Raw genomic sequence first — 17,371 nt, 5'->3', positions numbered from 1 at the left:
TATTAATCTCATTGTGATTATTTTGTACCCCAATGCAAGAATACGAGTTTCAATGTGACCATGGACCACAAAACCAATCATTGAGATGTATCATCTGTAAGTTGAAGCTTTCCTTTGATATTTGGATTCTATTTGAAAATCTGGAATCTGAGGGTGCAAAAAAATTGAAATATTGAAAAAAATCGCCTTTAAAGTGCATCCACTCACAAAAATACAGTAGGAAATTTACAAAATATCTTCCTGAACCATGATCTACATAATAACAAAATGATTTTTGGCATAAAATAAAAATCAATAATTTTGACTCATACGATGTATTGTTGGCTATTGCTACAAATATACCTGTGTGACTTAAAGAAATAGTTCGGCCAAAAATGATATTAAACCCATGATTTACACACCCCCAACTGTTCGAGTTGCATATGTCCATCGTTTTTCAGACAAACACATTTTCGGGTATTTTAGAAAATGTTTTAGATCTTTCAGTTGATTAAATGTAATGTTACGGGGTCCACGACCTTCAAGTCCAAAAAAAGTGCGTCCATCCTTCACAAATTAAATCCAAACGGCTCCAGGATGATAAACAAAGGTCTTCTGAGGGTAATCTGCGCGGTGTTGTTGTAGAAATATCCATATTTAAAACTTTATTAACGAAAATAAATACCTTCCGGTAGCACCGCCATCTTAGACTCCTCTGTATTCAGGAGAGAGTATTAGCGTAATGTATGCACTTTTCTTAGTGACGTATGACAAATTCGGAGGGCGGGGGCACAGAGAAGCAGCAGAGTAGCCTCCGTAGGCTGCGGACGTGACTAGGATGGCGGCACTACCGGAAGGTATTTATTTTCGTTAATAAAGTTTTAAATATGGATATTTCTACAACAACACCGCACGGATTACCCTCAGAAGGCCTTTGTTTATCATCCTGGAGCCGTTTGGATTTAATTTGTGAAGGATGGACGCACTTTTTTTGGACTTAAAGGTCGTGGACTATGGGTGGACCCCGTAACATTACATTTAATCAACTGAAAGATCTAAAACATTTTCTAAAATACCCGAAAATTTGTTTGTCTGAAAAACGATGGACATATGCAACTCGGACAGCTTGGGGGCGAGTAAATCATGGGTTTAATATCATTTTTGGCCGAACTATCCATTTAAGACTGATTTTGTGGTCCAGGGTCACATACAGTATTTAATAAGATACAGCAGCTGTTTAATGTGCGAGTTATATACAGCATGAGGCAAAGTATTTGTTGAACACTTCTGCGTTCTTCAGAAGCTCATAACAGAGGTAGTCACCAATAGTAAACAGAAAACCTAAAACAACACTTTTTAAATCTGTGCTTGGGTTCTGAAGAACAAACAAAAGACATTGAGGACCAAACAACATGAGGGGGAGTAAATAATGACAGTTTGGTAATTGGGGTGAACTATCCCTTTAAAATGTATTTAGGTGTATTTTTATCAATTTGTAAAGTGATCGATTATTAAACTTCCATTTTAAATATGCATTTCCATTTAAAAATATAACTTCTGAAAATTCACATCTCTAACTATATGTGACGCTGGACCACGAAACCAGTCATAAGGGTCAATTTTTGGAATGATTAAGTATTCCATTGATGTATGACTTGTTAGAATAGGACAATATACTATTTGAAAATCTGGAATCTATCTGAGGGTGCAAAAAATCTAAATATTAAGAAAATCACCTTTAAAGTTGTCCAAATGAAATACTTAGGAACACATATTACTAATGATAATGATGGTTTTTCCAAAATATCTTCACAGAACATGATCTTTACTTAATATCCTTAGCATAAAACAAAAATCGATAATGTTGACCCATAGGTGCCCTCTTCCAGACTGGTTAGACTTTCATAGTTAATGTGATGCTTCAACAGTCAAATAACACATTTATAAATTTTTTTTTATTTACATTTTGCCACTTCTACATTATACAAATACTGTTGGAATGGATCACAAAGATAAGCCCAATCAGCAGCAACAAATTAAACACTACCACAAGTTTCTGTTTCACTTTTTTAATTCAGTTTGAAGCAGTAATACCAAGCATTTTATTTTTGTATTTTCCAATTTTTTAAAGATAATGTCTTCTGGCATGAAACCTCTGAACTTCAAATACACCATCAACAATTTTAGTTTCATAGGTGTAAAGTCTTTTTTTTCTCCTTTGTAAAATAGCCCTGGTAAGTGTACTTGGGTAAGGCAGCACGGTAAGGCAAGTAAAAAAAAAAGAGCTTACAGCAGACATTATTGCCTACATTTTCCTCTCAAATGAAACTGACTCTCAATAACAATGTGAACATGGCAAACATATGTTTTGTTCACTTAAAGCAGTGTTGTCATATACAGTAAAGAGTGATAAAAAACATTAAGTATATTGTATATCAGCAGTGCTAGTTGTATTTATCAGTAGGCTGTTGTGATCGGATTTATCTTGTTATTGTTTTGAAATGGTTAAATTACAATCTTAACAAAACAATAACCGTGATTGTGGGAATATTTAAGGAAAAATGTAAGCAATTATGTCTTCTCTTCGCTAAAGTACAGTTGAAAAATGAACAAGTGGTACATCCCCCCCACCTTTGGTACCAGATCTGTGGTAAAAGGAGGGGAATACAAAGCCATCTTGCCAAAGCCTGGTAAACATACAAACAAAGCCATAACATATGAATATTAATATACCAGAATATCACTAAAGCACATGCGCTGACCTTTTCCATCACATAAACTGAGAGTCATTTTAGCAATGTGATGTCCAATAGGAAAATGCTTCTTTCACATATGCAGATCAAACATAGTGGAGCAGTACACTACCACATCTTTTTATCTCAGTCCAGTCATATTAATGCCCCGGTATGACAAACATGACATCATCAGCTGTAAAAGGGCAGAAAATGATCCTTTGGAATTTTTATACCTTAAACTGATATATTGCATGTAACTTATATCCAAACTGAAACAGTAATGTTAGCAAATAAAAAAAAGATATCAACTTTAAGGAATGTGATGCAAACTAGCTGACCGGAGACCTGCAGTCGCAAGTTATACAAAAAGCCACTTTTTTGCTTTTTTACGTAGTGTATTCCACAGCTTAAAGTATTTGCTCTGTTTAACTAAGGCCACTTAATACTCACCTACAAGTACCTCGTAACAATCTGATCATTTTCACCAAATTCACCGTAAAGTACATACCAGTCCCTTACTTTAACATTCCTCAAAGTCTTTATTTCTGCCGTATCAAAAACAGATGTGCTACATCCTGGGGGTGCACGTTTCCGTGGTGCCAATGGGATTGATGATTGTCTGAAGCAAAGAGCATTAGAAATGTACAGCCAAGATGATAAACACTTTGGTAATGGTGAGAAGAGCAGCCCTTCAAGCAATCCATTGGTTACGGGAACAGGTGCCAGATTCAAGGCGATCCGTTTAAAGAACGGTGCTCTCAGTGTCCAGATCTGCATCCTTGAGTTGGGTAACAGGTTTCTCAACAGCGATTTCAGGAACGAAGGCACGACCCAGTGCTTTAAAAGTCATCCCAGGATCTGCAAGGCATGGGTTTATGAAGTTTTAGACAGTGATTTTGAAAGGGTCCACATACTAATCATTGTTCCTTGTATGACTTAAACCTCATTCACACTAGGGCTGTCACGGTAATGAAATTTGGCTGACGGTTAATTGCTTAATAAATTGTGACTTTTATGACGATTAATTCAACCGTGTGTCCCATTAAAAATGCCTGTTTGAAATCGATTCTGAATTGCAAAGCTGGGATTCTGTGTTTCATGCTCAGCTTGTGCGTATACTACGGCATTTGGTCGGTAGGAAGTCCTTATCAATCTAAAATCATTATGAGTCTGACTCGTTTATAACGTGCATTTAAAAAAAGCAACACTTGTTAAACAAAATCATTCAAAATATTCTCTATTATCATGAAAATACCTGAAACAATTTGAAGAACAGCGATATAAATATTCCTATAGATATTTCCTGGAATAGCGTTTGTAATGTTACTTCTTCTGTGGCACAAAGGAAGTTACTGCACGAGAGCGCCCCCTGGCTTTGGGATGTGCCGGGATTTCACCGTAATTCATTCAAATTCATTCACTGAGAAAACGCGCATTACAGCCCTACGATTAATTGTGTGTTTTATTGCTTTTAATTCTCATAAATGTTTTTGTTTGTTCATGAAATAACTTTCACACATTGGGGTGGTTTCCCGGACAGGGATTAGCTTAAGCCAGGACTAGGCCTTAGTTTAATTAGGAAATACAGCCATTTTTAACAAACATGCCTTACTAAAAACATTACTTCTGTACATTTTGAGGCAAAACAAAGGGCACTGATGTATTTTAAGATATGTCAGTGCAAGTTGTTATCAGTTTGGACAACTCTTACTTTTATTTTAGTCTAGGACTAGTCTTATTCCTGTCCGGGAAACCACCCCATTGTTGTGATTATTTAAATTAAATCTTTTGCAAGTTTTACCTGGCAGTAAATATTATTACACATAAAACATATTTGAAAGTAATTATTTAATGAATATATCTTTCAAAAACTACAGCTCCCCCTTGTGTTTTTTAGAGAGATGTGCAATCATTGTGGTGAGCTGAAATCATCGCGATGAGACGATGATTTTTGCACTGCAAAAAACGACTTTCTTACTAAGTATTTTTGTCTTGTTTTCAGTAGAAATATCTAAAAATTATTAAATCAAGATGTATTTTCTTGATGAGCAAAATGACCTAAGAAAATAAGTTTAGTTTTTAGACAAAAACTATACAATTTAAGTAATTTTGTGCTTTAAACAAGCAAAATTATCTGCCAATGGGGTGAGAAAATTTTGCTTAAATTAAGTGTTTAAGAAAAAAAAAATATTTTCAGATTTTTTTCTCACCCCATTGGCAGATAATTTAGCTTGTTTTCAGTTTAAATTTACTTAAATTGTATATTATTTGTCTATAAACTAGACTTATTTTCTAAGGTCATTTTGGTCATCAAAAAAGCATCTTCATTTAAGTATTTTTAGATATTTCTACTGAAATCAAGGCAAAAATACAAAGAAAGTCATTTTTGCAGTGTGACAGCCCTAATTCAAACAGCACTTTGGTCCCAGAAAATTTCTGTAAAATTGGCAGAGAGGCTTCTGAGTGAACGCAAACGCGTCCCGTAAATGTTCTGGGATTGCAACCGTTAAAGTGGACCTAGTTACATTGCCGTAACATACACAGAAAGCATTCAGTGTGAAGAAGAAGCAGAAACAATGCCATACGGGACGTGCCGTAGTAAGGACACACATGTCACCGCAACCAGACGTTATGATTCTGCTCTTTGACACAGGGATTTAAACGCAGATCAATATTAAATGACGAGAAATGTCGGCAAACTGGACTGAAGCAGGGATCAGGGAGCTCGTTACCATCCGCGCTGAAGCCAAGATCATTTACCAGAATAACAGAAAAGTCTTTACGGTTATGCGTGTGAATGCACGCACAAATTCCAGAAAATCATTATCAAAATCATTAATAGTGTAAATGAACCAAAAATCAAACAATCCCGGACAAATTCCGGACGCATTTTCCTTGTATTTTTCATAATGTCTGTGTGAAAAGTGCTTTAGTGTCCTCTTAGTTTTAATGGAGAAAAATATACATAGTTTACTGCTAAAGCCCAAAGTATGGTCCATTTTTACGTATACACGTGGAGCAATTTTTCATCATCAGAGTAGTGCATGCGTACTGTACGCGCAAAATGTGGATGAGAATTTTTTTTTTTCATTTTTGGGTGAACTATCCCTTTAAGGCATTGTTGGGTAAATTATTACACAAGTAGTTATTCCACTAGATCTACAGCTAAACTTCTTTTAAATGTTACTTTAAACTTTGATGATCCTAATCTCATAATTTGATTACAAGACTTCAGCCTGGATTTCACAGACAGGGTCACATATTTGCAAAGTGGGATTTTATCCAGCTGTTACACAAGCACACACACAAAAAACAGAAGCGATGGAAATAAAATGCTTCACCCATTGATTTGAAGGCAGCGCTGCAAATTCCATTGCTGTCATTTCCTGTTGCCGGAGGCTGAGGCGGAGGGGGGACGGTGGGTCTGTTGCGTGGTTTAGGCACGGGCCTTGGGCGAGGGAGAGACCCTGACTGATAAGCCGGCGGAGCGGAGGGACCCGGACTGTCCTGAAAGAGTGCTATGGGCGGAGGGGTGCTTGGAGGAGTGGGAGTGCTTGGAGGGGAGACGTCCTCTCCTGGTTCGCCAGTCATCTGGCCAAAAGCCCTGGGTTGGAGAGGGGGCGTGGCTTGGGTGGGAGGTTGAGGGGGGGGATGGCTGGGTGCCTGAATTGGAGGCTGGTTGCTCGAGTGACGACGTGGTGTTGTGTTGGTCTGGGCCTGTGGTTGTGTGGGGCTCAGATTGGTTGGTGAGTGACTAGAGAGCGGTCTAGGGGAGGGGCTAAGGGACTGAGGGGTGCCAGTAGAGGTTTGGGGTGCTGGCTGATTGGTTGGTTGCCCTGGTGGTGGGTTAGCTGGTTTAGGTGGAGCTGGGGCGGGCTTCTTTGTACCTATAAATGGTAAGAGAATTTTAGACACTTCGATCTTTTTGATGTTTGTCGCTTTTGTACTGAAATTAAAGATGTGCATTAACCTCTGCGTGCCATATGAGGACTGGGTCCTGTAGATCCAGCAACAGGAGTCCCCACATTCAGCTGTCCGGATCCTCCGCTGCCATTTCGCTGAGCTGGAGGAGTGGACGCAGAGTCTCGACTCTTTGAACTGAGAAAAGAAAAACAACATTTTTAATACAAACTCCGTGGATATGGATTTAAAGAGGAAGTTACCAAATGGAAAACAATGCTTGAACATTTCCCTATTGGAAAAACAAACAGGTAGTCCAGCTCCGAACTAGGTTGAGCCAACGTTACGGTGTCCAGCTGGTCAAGAAGTTTAAGCAATTAAAGCAATAATTTTATTTGAATTGACAGCAAATGTCTTATTTGCATATTAAAGGAATATGGTAAATTATTCCTTTAGCTGTTATAGGAGAAAATTGTTTTATTTGGATTGCTACAGGAATCACTGTAATAAACATCTGGGAAAAAGGTAGACATTTTTTTCTCCATGGCTACTACACAGTGCATGCAGGGATGGTTTATTCATGCACAGCACCGGTTCAGCACACACCGCAGGCATCTTACCTGATTTCCTCAGTTTGCTGGGCTAGAAGCTGCTGCGCTGCTGCCAGGGCAGCCATCCCCAGAGCCAGCCCAGTCTGACAACCCTCTAAACCCAGACCTGCCTGCGCAGGCTGCTGGAGCAGAAAGTCAGCCGTAGGCTGACTCCCTGCAGTACCTGCAGCCTCCACCGGGGGCAGTGGGGGTTGGTAGGCAGGAGAAGCGTGCTGCTTTCTAGGTACTGTATAGCCTCTACGAGGATTGTGGTCCATTAATTTATTAGCAGAGCTACAGAAAGAGGAGACAGCACAGATACCACGAGTGCCAAAAAAAATTCCCAGGAGAGGAACACCACAGAAAAGATAAGGGTCATTATTGTTAAACCCCGTACACAAGTATGGAAAGCAAAATTACTTAAAATTAAATCATTAAAAAGATTTATTAGTTTTACGTCACATTCATGCACTTTGCATACGCTTTAATTTAAAGTGCAAAGTAGACATTTCATTTGTCTGTTCTGGTACTACTTTGAAGAACTGCATTGCCTAAGTTGAACTAAGTTGCTTTGGATAAGAGTTTCTGGAAAAAGACTGAAAATAATTTGAATGATTTTATTATATATTTAATGACATTGTATTAACTAGTATTGTTAATATACCCTACTGTTCAAAAGTTTTAAACACTCATTCTTTCATTTTTTCCACATTTTAGAACTATAGAAAACTCATCTCAGCTGAAACTATGGGATTTATGTTGTGATTAAAACCAAAACTGTAATATTTTATCATCTTCAGTGTAGCCACCCTTTGCATAGAATTTGTTAAAAGTTCTCTTGGTGTTATATCAACGTGCCGTTTTTAAACAATATTGGAGCAGGTCCCATATATTCTGGGCTCCTATTTGCTGCTTTTCCTTCATTATTTAGTCGAACTCTTCCATTTCAAAAAATATATATACTTTTTACATTTTAGTTTTCTAATGAAAGAGATTATGATGTTGCACAATTATTTAAAAAATAAGCATGTAACTTCAGATTAAAGTTTTTAAGATAATGATTTGAATGGTACTGTACATCTTTTGAAAAATTAAATATGCACATTTGCTTAAAAGCTCTATAAATATATTACGTTCCAATTACAACTCTACAGACAATTTTGCTTCGCAGCTGATATTGCCAATCTTAATGTATTTTCCAAAAATACCATCTATTATTCATAAGGTTCGGTTTTATACGTATATATACTAGGGATGTGCATCGATGCATTGCGTTCCCATCGAAAAGACCTGTCTAAAAATCGATTCTGAATCGTAAGGCTCGGATTCAGTGTTTCATGCACAGCTTGTGCGTGTACTACGGCTCCGTGATCAGTAGGAAGTCCTTATCAATCCAAAATCACTATGAGTTTGACTTGTTTAAAACGAGTATTTAAAAAAGCAACACTCTTCAAACACAATCATTCAAAATATTCTCTATTATCATGAAAATACCTGAAACAATCTGAAGAACAGCGATATAAATATGCTTCTAGATATTTCCTGGAATAGTGTTTGTAATGCCACTTCTTCTGTGGCACAAATGGAGTTTCTGCATGAAAGTGCCCCCTGGCTTTTGAATGTGGCAGCATTTCACCGTAATTCTTTCAAATTCATTCATTGAGAAAACGCGCATTTGCACGATTAATTGTCACAACCCTAATATATACTGTATGTATAACTAACAGTGGTGGAGCCAGAGGGGTGTCCGTGGTGGCACTGGACCCCCCTGACATCTGACTGGCCAATTTAATTAGCTAGTTTCACTCCCCCAAAAAATAATTCACTTCCTGTTAATCGACGTGTTTATTTTGACTGCCGCTTTGAACTTGAAAACATAAAGCTACAGAGCTTAGATTGCGCGCATGCACAGAGCTTAAATGAGTTCATGTTTGCGTCTTTTAGGCTGAAATTGACAAATACACAAAACATATGTCAAAGTATCAATGTAAATAATTGTCCTCATGTATTAACATTTTATTGCATTGGTCTTAAAGGTAGGGTAACAGATTTGATCTTGAAACATTTTTAGTTATGCTGGTTAAAAGTCTCCTCACATCCTGATAGCAATCCCTGTGTTAAGTTGTTTAAATGTATTTGTAAAAATTTATGTCATCTGTGAAAGGCGTAGGACCAAAAAATGTTCAGCAAATCATAGATTTCGGTCCGAACGGACGTTTCCTTTTATGTCCCTCATACGTAAGCGTAATTTGAATTCCCACCGCGCAGCGAGTCCACGCAGATACCATACGTCATCGGTGCGTTCACTTGCGCTCATCTCCTGTCTGTAAACATTGAGAACAGCAAACTTTTCTGCTGAATTGACAACCTACACAGGAGCAACAAAACTAAAGACATCTTTTATAACAACAACCGCAAAAACTGCCTGGATCAGCAAGAGCAAAAACCCAAATTAACATCGGTAACTTTACTGCTTTACCACGAGATGCAAACAAATACAGGAGGCAAAGGGTTTGAAAGGGTCGTTGCACTGTTTATTTTGGTGAGGTAGGTACGCAATGTTTGTATTGAGATGGATTCAGAAATTATACTTTGATGAAACATTGTGTTGCTTATGAAATTTGTGTTCGTTTACGGATTAGCATAACGATATAGTTACTACGTCTACACAATCGAACGTGTGCTTAAACTAATTCTGATGTAAACCAGTTGTTTATGTTGGTTATTTTGGAAGTGTTATTCACTTTGTACTGCAAAGTTTTCTCACTGGTGAATGAGACATGAGACGTGACCGTCTGATCTGTGCGTGTTCATGTGTTTGGAAAGAGGCGTGACTTTGGATGGCGATTTGACTTGAAGGTGGGATCGGGATTTCATTGCTAGGCGGCTACCGTTAGCATTTTTCAAAATGTGTTACCCTACCTTTAAATAATCCTAAACATTACCTGTTTTTAAATAACAAAATTAGAAGAGAAAATCACTCACTGCTCCTGTTCGACTAACATTTGTAACTTTGTAAAAAAAGATGACTTCATATTTATATTTAAATAAATTATTATTTTTTACAAAAATACTCAAGTGATGAGTTCTGCAATTTGAAACTTCGCGACCAACTTCTATGAAAGTGACTGCAGTTAACATTAGATATTTTGCTTCATTAACAGACAGTAAATTAGATGTGAGAAATACTTAAAAATCAGCCTTACAATATGTTTACATCTGTGCTAGTAATACAGTCAGTGCAGTAGGAATATATTTAATGTGTAATGTGAAGTAATTAGCAGTCATGAGACTTGATGGACCCTCCAAAGTAGCCTTGGCCACCCCATAAATAATAGTTCCACCAGCTGCTTTGCAACAATGTCAAATTGTGAAAAGCGTTTAAGTAAAAAACTTAAAATTATTACAGAATGTCAATATCTTAATTCATTTTGAGTAATCTGGCTCTCCATACCCACATACATTGCAGGGTTAAAAGAAAAGCATGAAAAATTTTCAGAATTATAACCAAGATGGTTAATTGTGAGGATAATCTGATCTATTTGACAGCTGAGATGTTCATTTGTTATAAGTGAATGGTTAATTAAATGGATTCTAAATCAACTGTAGATCTTTGTGAAGCAAAGGAAAAATCTGATGTACACAATAAATATATTTTTTACAAAAAAAAAAAAATCCTTTGCATTTTTGAAAGATCTGCGAAAACAACAAAAACAAAGCTGTAGTAGGCGTGCCAGGCCAGTAGTTGGCGATGTTGTTTTTTAAAACAACACAATGTATCTGTGCACATACATATTCTTCTACAGAACGATACATAAAAACAATCATGATGACGAAAGCTTTAATACATTTTGTTTGGAAGTGCGATAAGGTTATAGGACAGGACTATAAAACTAAATTTTATATGTTTTTGTTGGAGAAGTTAATAAACTCTACTGAGTAGCACAAACACATGTAGGCCGCCACTGTGTTATGGTTGCCAAGTTCTCGCCTATGCCTCTAGGATGTACATGTAATAGTATGCATGTGCGTGGCGTCATCCTTTTCATAGATTTGCATTTTTGTAATTTACACAAAAACGATAACTGCGTAGTTTTCAAAAACTTGCACTTTGAAAACCTATTTTCAAAAATGTCTCTTTTAAGACCAATATGAATAATATGTTTTCCTGTTTTTGGTTGAAAAGTTGTGTATACAGCCCCTGAGTGACTAGATTTAAGTTTTAAACCTCTTTTAAGATTTTATTTAAAATAACATATCAGAGTAAATACCTGTCTTTTCGAGGTAATTCACCATCAGGGCCCACCATACTACCAGGTCTCTTCCTCTCAATAGTGCCCGAGTCATAATCAGGTGGGGTCAGGTGGTTGACATTGTTAGGTAGGGGTGTAGGCATTGAAAACATACCAGATACGTTAAAATCCACATCTGAAGGAAAAACAAAGTTAAGAAAATCAAAACCGGCTGGATAACCTTGAACCTCATTGCACAAATTTGCACTGAGAAAAACTGGATGCATTACACCCCTACCCTCAGGGAAAAACCAGTCTGCATGTTGAATGATGGGTTCAATTATAGTCACCACATGAACAGAGGTTGCAGCAGCCATTTCGGCTAGGCTCCTATGGGTACAGAGAAGAGATTTTACACAGCCAAAAAAATTTAAATTATTGGTTTGAAGAGCTCAGATGAACACTCTTACCCCTCAGTTTTGGCCCACAGTAGATTGGGTCCAAGGACAATGGCAATATTACTGGGGGTCATTTTGTTTACGTCGCTCTCCTGTGCAAGCTTGGCAAGAAACTTAACCAGGTATCTGTAAAATACAACAAATTATTCAAAAAAATATATTCTTCAGCCCTTGTTGTTGTAGTAGTGAAAGTTAAGCTTTTTGTACAATTCAGGTGTTTAGATCTGAAACTCACCTGAAGTTTGCCTTGTTGTTTTTTGGTAACTGGTCACAGGTGACCCACAAAGCTTGCAACCGTTTGTCTGGGTCAGGAATGCTTGACAAAGCAAAAGCACAGAATTAACAACTCAAAAATAAAATTGTTATAAAACTTTTATTACGAAAACTGCAAAATTGCTTACTTGGATGCCTGTGTCCACTCATCATACAGTTGGTAGGTCATTAAAGGTTCAGGTAATTCTCGAAGATACGACTTTAATGCCCCTGAAAGCCAGAAAGATTATTTTCAAATTAGGAGGGTGTAAATGACATGAAATATTACTCCTACACATAAAACGGACTATACCAGCAACAGCGTGTGGATCAGAGTAAAACTCCTCTAGCTGTGAGGTGGAGCAGTCCAGTGCTGCCTTCAGCTTCTTCAGTTTCGAGGCTCCTGCTGCTATTCGAAAAAGACCCTGCAAAACACAGAGAAATGAGGTAAAACAATGAGAACAGGCATGTGAAGATCATTAAAGTCTTTTCATTATTAAATTTCCTACTTTAAAAGCCCTTTAATGTATAGATTTTATTTATTTACCTTAGCTACAGATGGATAAAGTGTGTTAGTTTCTTGAACTAAATTTATTGTGTAAAAATAACATGTACATTCATACAGAAATTACAAAGCAACTTTCCCACCACAACCTACGTTTCTGCAACTAATAATGTTTTTGATATGTTAAAAGTATTAAAGGTGACATATAATGATTGAACAGGGTATTTATCCTTGTTCTGTGATGTGACATGTAGACAAATTTTTTTTGTTTGGGTCTGTAAGGCCTTAGAAGCTTCCTAAAAACCTCTCTCAGATAGCTCTATTAGGGTGGAGGATTTTGCACCTATTTGGCTCCCCCTACTGGCTTAACTTGCAATCTCATTACTGATTGGCTGACTCTGCTGACACTCAAAAAAGTAGCCAATTATTTTAAAGTGGAGGGGCAGTGAGATGCCTGTGATGTCATAAGCATCAGTTTTTCAGATTGGGGCATTTTCTGGCTGACATTTCTAAAAGAGGAATTTCTATGAGACTGGGATGTTTAGCATGTCTAGCACTTTTTGTATGTTCATGAATGCGGGTAGACTACCATTATTCAACAAAGACAAGGTAAAAATGGTTTTTTATTCTTTGTCCCCTTTAAGATACTTTTAGGATGCACAGAATGCATCAGAAATGGCAGACTGTGACAATACATACTGAAATACCTACTTACAATCGTTTAAATGTAGTATGTGTTGTTGGTGCATTATGAATGCATTACAGACATGCTACATCTGTCATGTAGTTTTCATTGTCATGTTTGCCAACCTATGACACATGAATATGGTTATTTAGTATTTAGGCCTTATGGGTTCGAAAAATGTCCATCTGATGCATAATAAAAAATATTGACTGTTTTCCATGAAGGTTTTAGACATACCATTCATTATGTGTACTGGTTTTCGCTTGCTTTATAATATGGTAGTAGACGATTTCACATTTCATAGAATTTTACACTGGAAAAAAGATTTGTCGTTTTAACTCAAAAAAGTAAGTTACCTGGTTGCCTTAAAAATTTAATTCAAATTAAAAATATTAGTTAACACAACAAAAATTTTGTCAACTCATATTTTTAAGTTGAATTCATTCAAAATTTTAGGGCAACCGGGTATTTTACTTTATTTAGTACAGTACTGTGAAAAAGTCTTAGGGCACCATGCATTAGATTTGTTGTTTTTGTAATTGTATAGTGATCATATATAATTCTTTTTTAGTATTTTTATTAGATATTTTATTTATTAAATCCTATTTTCTAATTCTAATCGAATGACTTCAGGACTTCAGTCTCCTCAAAAAAGCTCAAGATGTGTTTAGTGCCAAGAGAGGTCACACTTAATACTGACTGATGCCTGAAGAAGACATTTAGTTCTAAAAATTGTTTTGAAAAATGTCTATCCGATGCAAACTAAAAAATATTGACTATTTTTCATGCAGGTTTTAGACAAACCATTCATTATGCATACTGATTCTGGTTTCCTTCATTTATTGTTTGTATCTTAATAAAAAGAGTGAAAAATAAATATGGATGGACATTAAAACTTTGCTAAAACAACAAAGCTGGTGATGGTGGCTTAAGACTTTTGCATAGTACTGGATAACCAACTTGTTTTTACAGTGCAGAGATTTGCCAACACAATTGGACGCTGAGAGAACTTGAACGGTAGTTGCTTTGTGATTTAACAAACCTATGTTTTGAATGAATAGGAAAGGGTTTCTGTTATAGATCCATAATGCAATGTTTGATGTGCATGGTGAACACTGTAGCGGTCCTGCCATACCTCCTCTTTCATTCCAGTCTCCAGTAACATCATGACACAGGCCTCCAATGGGAGCGCTATCTCTCTGCCACTGCGTTTTAGGTGCTCATCCAAAGCTGTTCCAAATGCTGGCTTCTCAGCCCATGAATCTGTTAAGAAGACAAATGTTACTCTCAATATGCAAGATAATGTACATTCAAAGGGATAAAATAGACCCACAACACTCAGATTGACTGTTTACCCTGTTAATCCATAGACATGTGTCATGTAACAATGTCCAACTAACAGGTTTGCAACAGGTGTACACAGGGGTTAAATTGGGATTTGTTATGTGGGGGGGCTCTGCGGGGAGGGGTATTTCGAGGGGTTACATGGGCTGCGTTTACACTTGGCATTAACATGCGACCTGTATCCGGATGTTGTCCACATACACATTGAAAAGACAAGTGTAAACGCGTCTGTGATCGGAATGTTATCCGATCTGTGTGTCCTGATGCAGAGGTAGTCGAGGACGCTTTGTGATCGGATCTCATTGTAATGTAAACGCAATCCAGCCATCGTATCTGCATTTGCAGGCCAACGTCACACAAAACCCCGCCCACTATCATCTCATCTCACTGACAGCTGTCAAAAATAAAGGACGTTATGTCATGGAGCGCAGGTGAGAGACGCACAAATTTATATTTGTTGAGAAATGCTAGCTAGCTTAAACGTATCTTGAAATAAATCGATATACAAAAGCATGTTAACACTGTTGACTGTATTTAACTTATTCAGGCATATGTTTAACATGTTTCCACTATTTATGGAGGGATTTAAAATTTAATGGCAGAATTGAATAAATCGTTATAATGTTTGAGTTTCCATGGCGACATATTAACGTGAATGTTGCGCTTCTTTCTGGTCAGTCAGCAGTTTCTATCTCATTTAACACATTTAAGTTACTTGAAAACACTTACAAACCATAATAACATTAACCAAATACATTTATTCAATGTTGGTTTTATACAAAGTAAGTTACTTATAAATGTGTTTGTAAATTACATTACTATACACACTATAGAGGTAGACATGAACAGGAAATTGTTAGCTGTTTTAGTTCAATCATATTCGTAAATCATAAATCAAAAACGTATGAATTCAGGCAGACTAAAAAGTCGGGAAGGTCATGTTTCACACGGATTTTGTTGTTGATGAAAAGCATGCGGGTGAAAGTCAAGTTCAGGTAACTGAAACGTGCATCCTGGCGCGGACGTTGCAGATAAACAAAGATAAAGCCTTTAAAGCTAAAAAAAAAATAAAGCTTAAAATGTGAACATCACGGTTTTTGGGTTTGCTAGTTATTCTCTGCTGTTTGCTTATCAGTAACACTGTACAATACGGGATTGCGGTTACCGCGACAACCCTAAATCATTTGGCGAAAGACAGCTGTAGTCATCTGTGATTGACAGCTATCCACCCAGCGCGCGTCTCGCTGAACGGGATCCGATCACACATCCAGATACAGAAGCCACATTTATGTGACAAATGTAAACGCGCCGTGTCCTGATATACGGATGATCGGATCTGCGTGAACGGATCACCGAGATCGCATGTTAATGCAAAATGTAAACGCAGCCAGATACATGTTTAATACTGATGACAGCAAAGCCACTGGTGTGTTTCAATGACATTCTGGACCTCTGATAGGATTTGATAAATTTCAGGTTTAAAGCTGTGCCAGAGTTTGACCCCAAATATTTTAAAAAGAACGTCTGAATTTTAAATGGATGCAAATTGCGCGGCCCAATTCGCGTCATTTGCATCGCCCCGTGCGAGGACCAGCCTGGTTGGTCTTTGCATTGACTTTGTATGTAATCTGCTCGTGCAAATCGTTGAACTTGCGTTGGTGAGTATGTCCCATAATGAATGGAAACGCATTATTCCCTTCGCGTCAGGGCACACGCACCAGCGCAGCGAGCGCAAACGCATAAGCGCAGCAGGTACACTGGCAAGAGCAGAGCGAGACCTTCAGCCTATGTGTCGGGGCTTAGCCCCAGACGGCCCCGGACCAATTTAAACCCTGGGTGTACAAATTAGACAGAATACTTTAGATTAAAGAATAGAAGCGTAAACAACAACCACTTGGAAATCAGCACCTAAACTGAATATTTTTAATGGCCACGTATCTCAGTAATAGCTTACTTATTTAATGTGACTTGGTTTTAATATATAAATATGATAGCATAAACAAAAAGCATAATGGTAGATGGTGGCTTGTTGATAAGAGTTTAGTAAATTTAATTTGCATACTTGAAATAAAAATAGATAAATGTAAGTTTCATATTGTTTCTGTACCAAGGAAGCATCACTCTTTTAGTCTCGCCAGCTTCTATGCTATGTGCATACAACTTTTTGAAGTATTACAATCATTCAGTCATTGTAAACCGTTGCAATATGCGCTAGAACTTCACGGTATTGAAGAAAACTGTTGCGTTATGTGGTAGCTTGCTAAATTATGTGGTATGCGATAATGCTTTAAGTTGGTAAAAAATCAATTTGAACTATATTAAAATAAATTTTAAAACTGAAAATTTATACATACATTTCACATTTTTCCTGATCACTGATATTCTGCTGTTGTACTGACCTAAAACTTTGACTATACATAACTTTAATACTTTTGAAAGTATTAAAATGATTCAGTTCCTGCAAAATATGCTTATTGCAATGTTTTGATGACTCCAATATAATTGTGCAACCCTAATATGCACATTTGTGATATTTCAATATATCCTGCAGCCCTATTCTGTGAGTCTCACCGGCAAATAGAAATGGAAAGAAATATTTAAAAAAGTAGAATGCAGCATTTGTCTATGACTCATCAGCTTTCCAAATAGCCTAAGTGTCGTGTTCTCTATTTCATGTGGTCTGAATGTTCT

General features: G+C 37.1%; 1 protein-coding gene across 2 annotated transcripts in view; it reads right to left on the bottom strand.

Annotated features, from left to right (window-relative positions):
• Positions 1 to 2,032: 2,032 nt before the first annotated feature.
• arhgap17a (Rho GTPase activating protein 17a) overlaps positions 2,033 to 17,371 on the bottom strand; it is a 43,615-nt gene continuing 28,276 nt past the window's right edge. The window contains exons 10-20 of one of the 2 annotated variants that reach the window (XM_065242506.2): positions 14,472 to 14,599; positions 12,460 to 12,571; positions 12,296 to 12,377; positions 12,130 to 12,210; positions 11,907 to 12,020; positions 11,735 to 11,826; positions 11,476 to 11,632; positions 7,235 to 7,498; positions 6,685 to 6,812; positions 6,056 to 6,601; positions 2,033 to 3,572 (exon numbers count right to left, since the gene is read on the bottom strand). In XM_065242506.2, the coding sequence (XP_065098578.1) occupies positions 3,457 to 3,572; positions 6,056 to 6,601; positions 6,685 to 6,812; positions 7,235 to 7,498; positions 11,476 to 11,632; positions 11,735 to 11,826; positions 11,907 to 12,020; positions 12,130 to 12,210; positions 12,296 to 12,377; positions 12,460 to 12,571; positions 14,472 to 14,599 (1,820 nt within the window). In that variant the 3' untranslated portion in view covers positions 2,033 to 3,456. The remainder of the gene's footprint in view (positions 3,573 to 6,055; positions 6,602 to 6,684; positions 6,813 to 7,234; positions 7,499 to 11,475; positions 11,633 to 11,734; positions 11,827 to 11,906; positions 12,021 to 12,129; positions 12,211 to 12,295; positions 12,378 to 12,459; positions 12,572 to 14,471; positions 14,600 to 17,371) is intronic. The other variant, XM_065242507.2, reaches the window with a different exon arrangement.

Source organism: Paramisgurnus dabryanus, chromosome 1 (assembly GCF_030506205.2).
Source record: "Paramisgurnus dabryanus chromosome 1, PD_genome_1.1, whole genome shotgun sequence".
Taxonomy (NCBI): domain Eukaryota; kingdom Metazoa; phylum Chordata; class Actinopteri; order Cypriniformes; family Cobitidae; genus Paramisgurnus; species Paramisgurnus dabryanus.
This window is presented reverse-complemented; position numbering and strand designations above follow the sequence as displayed.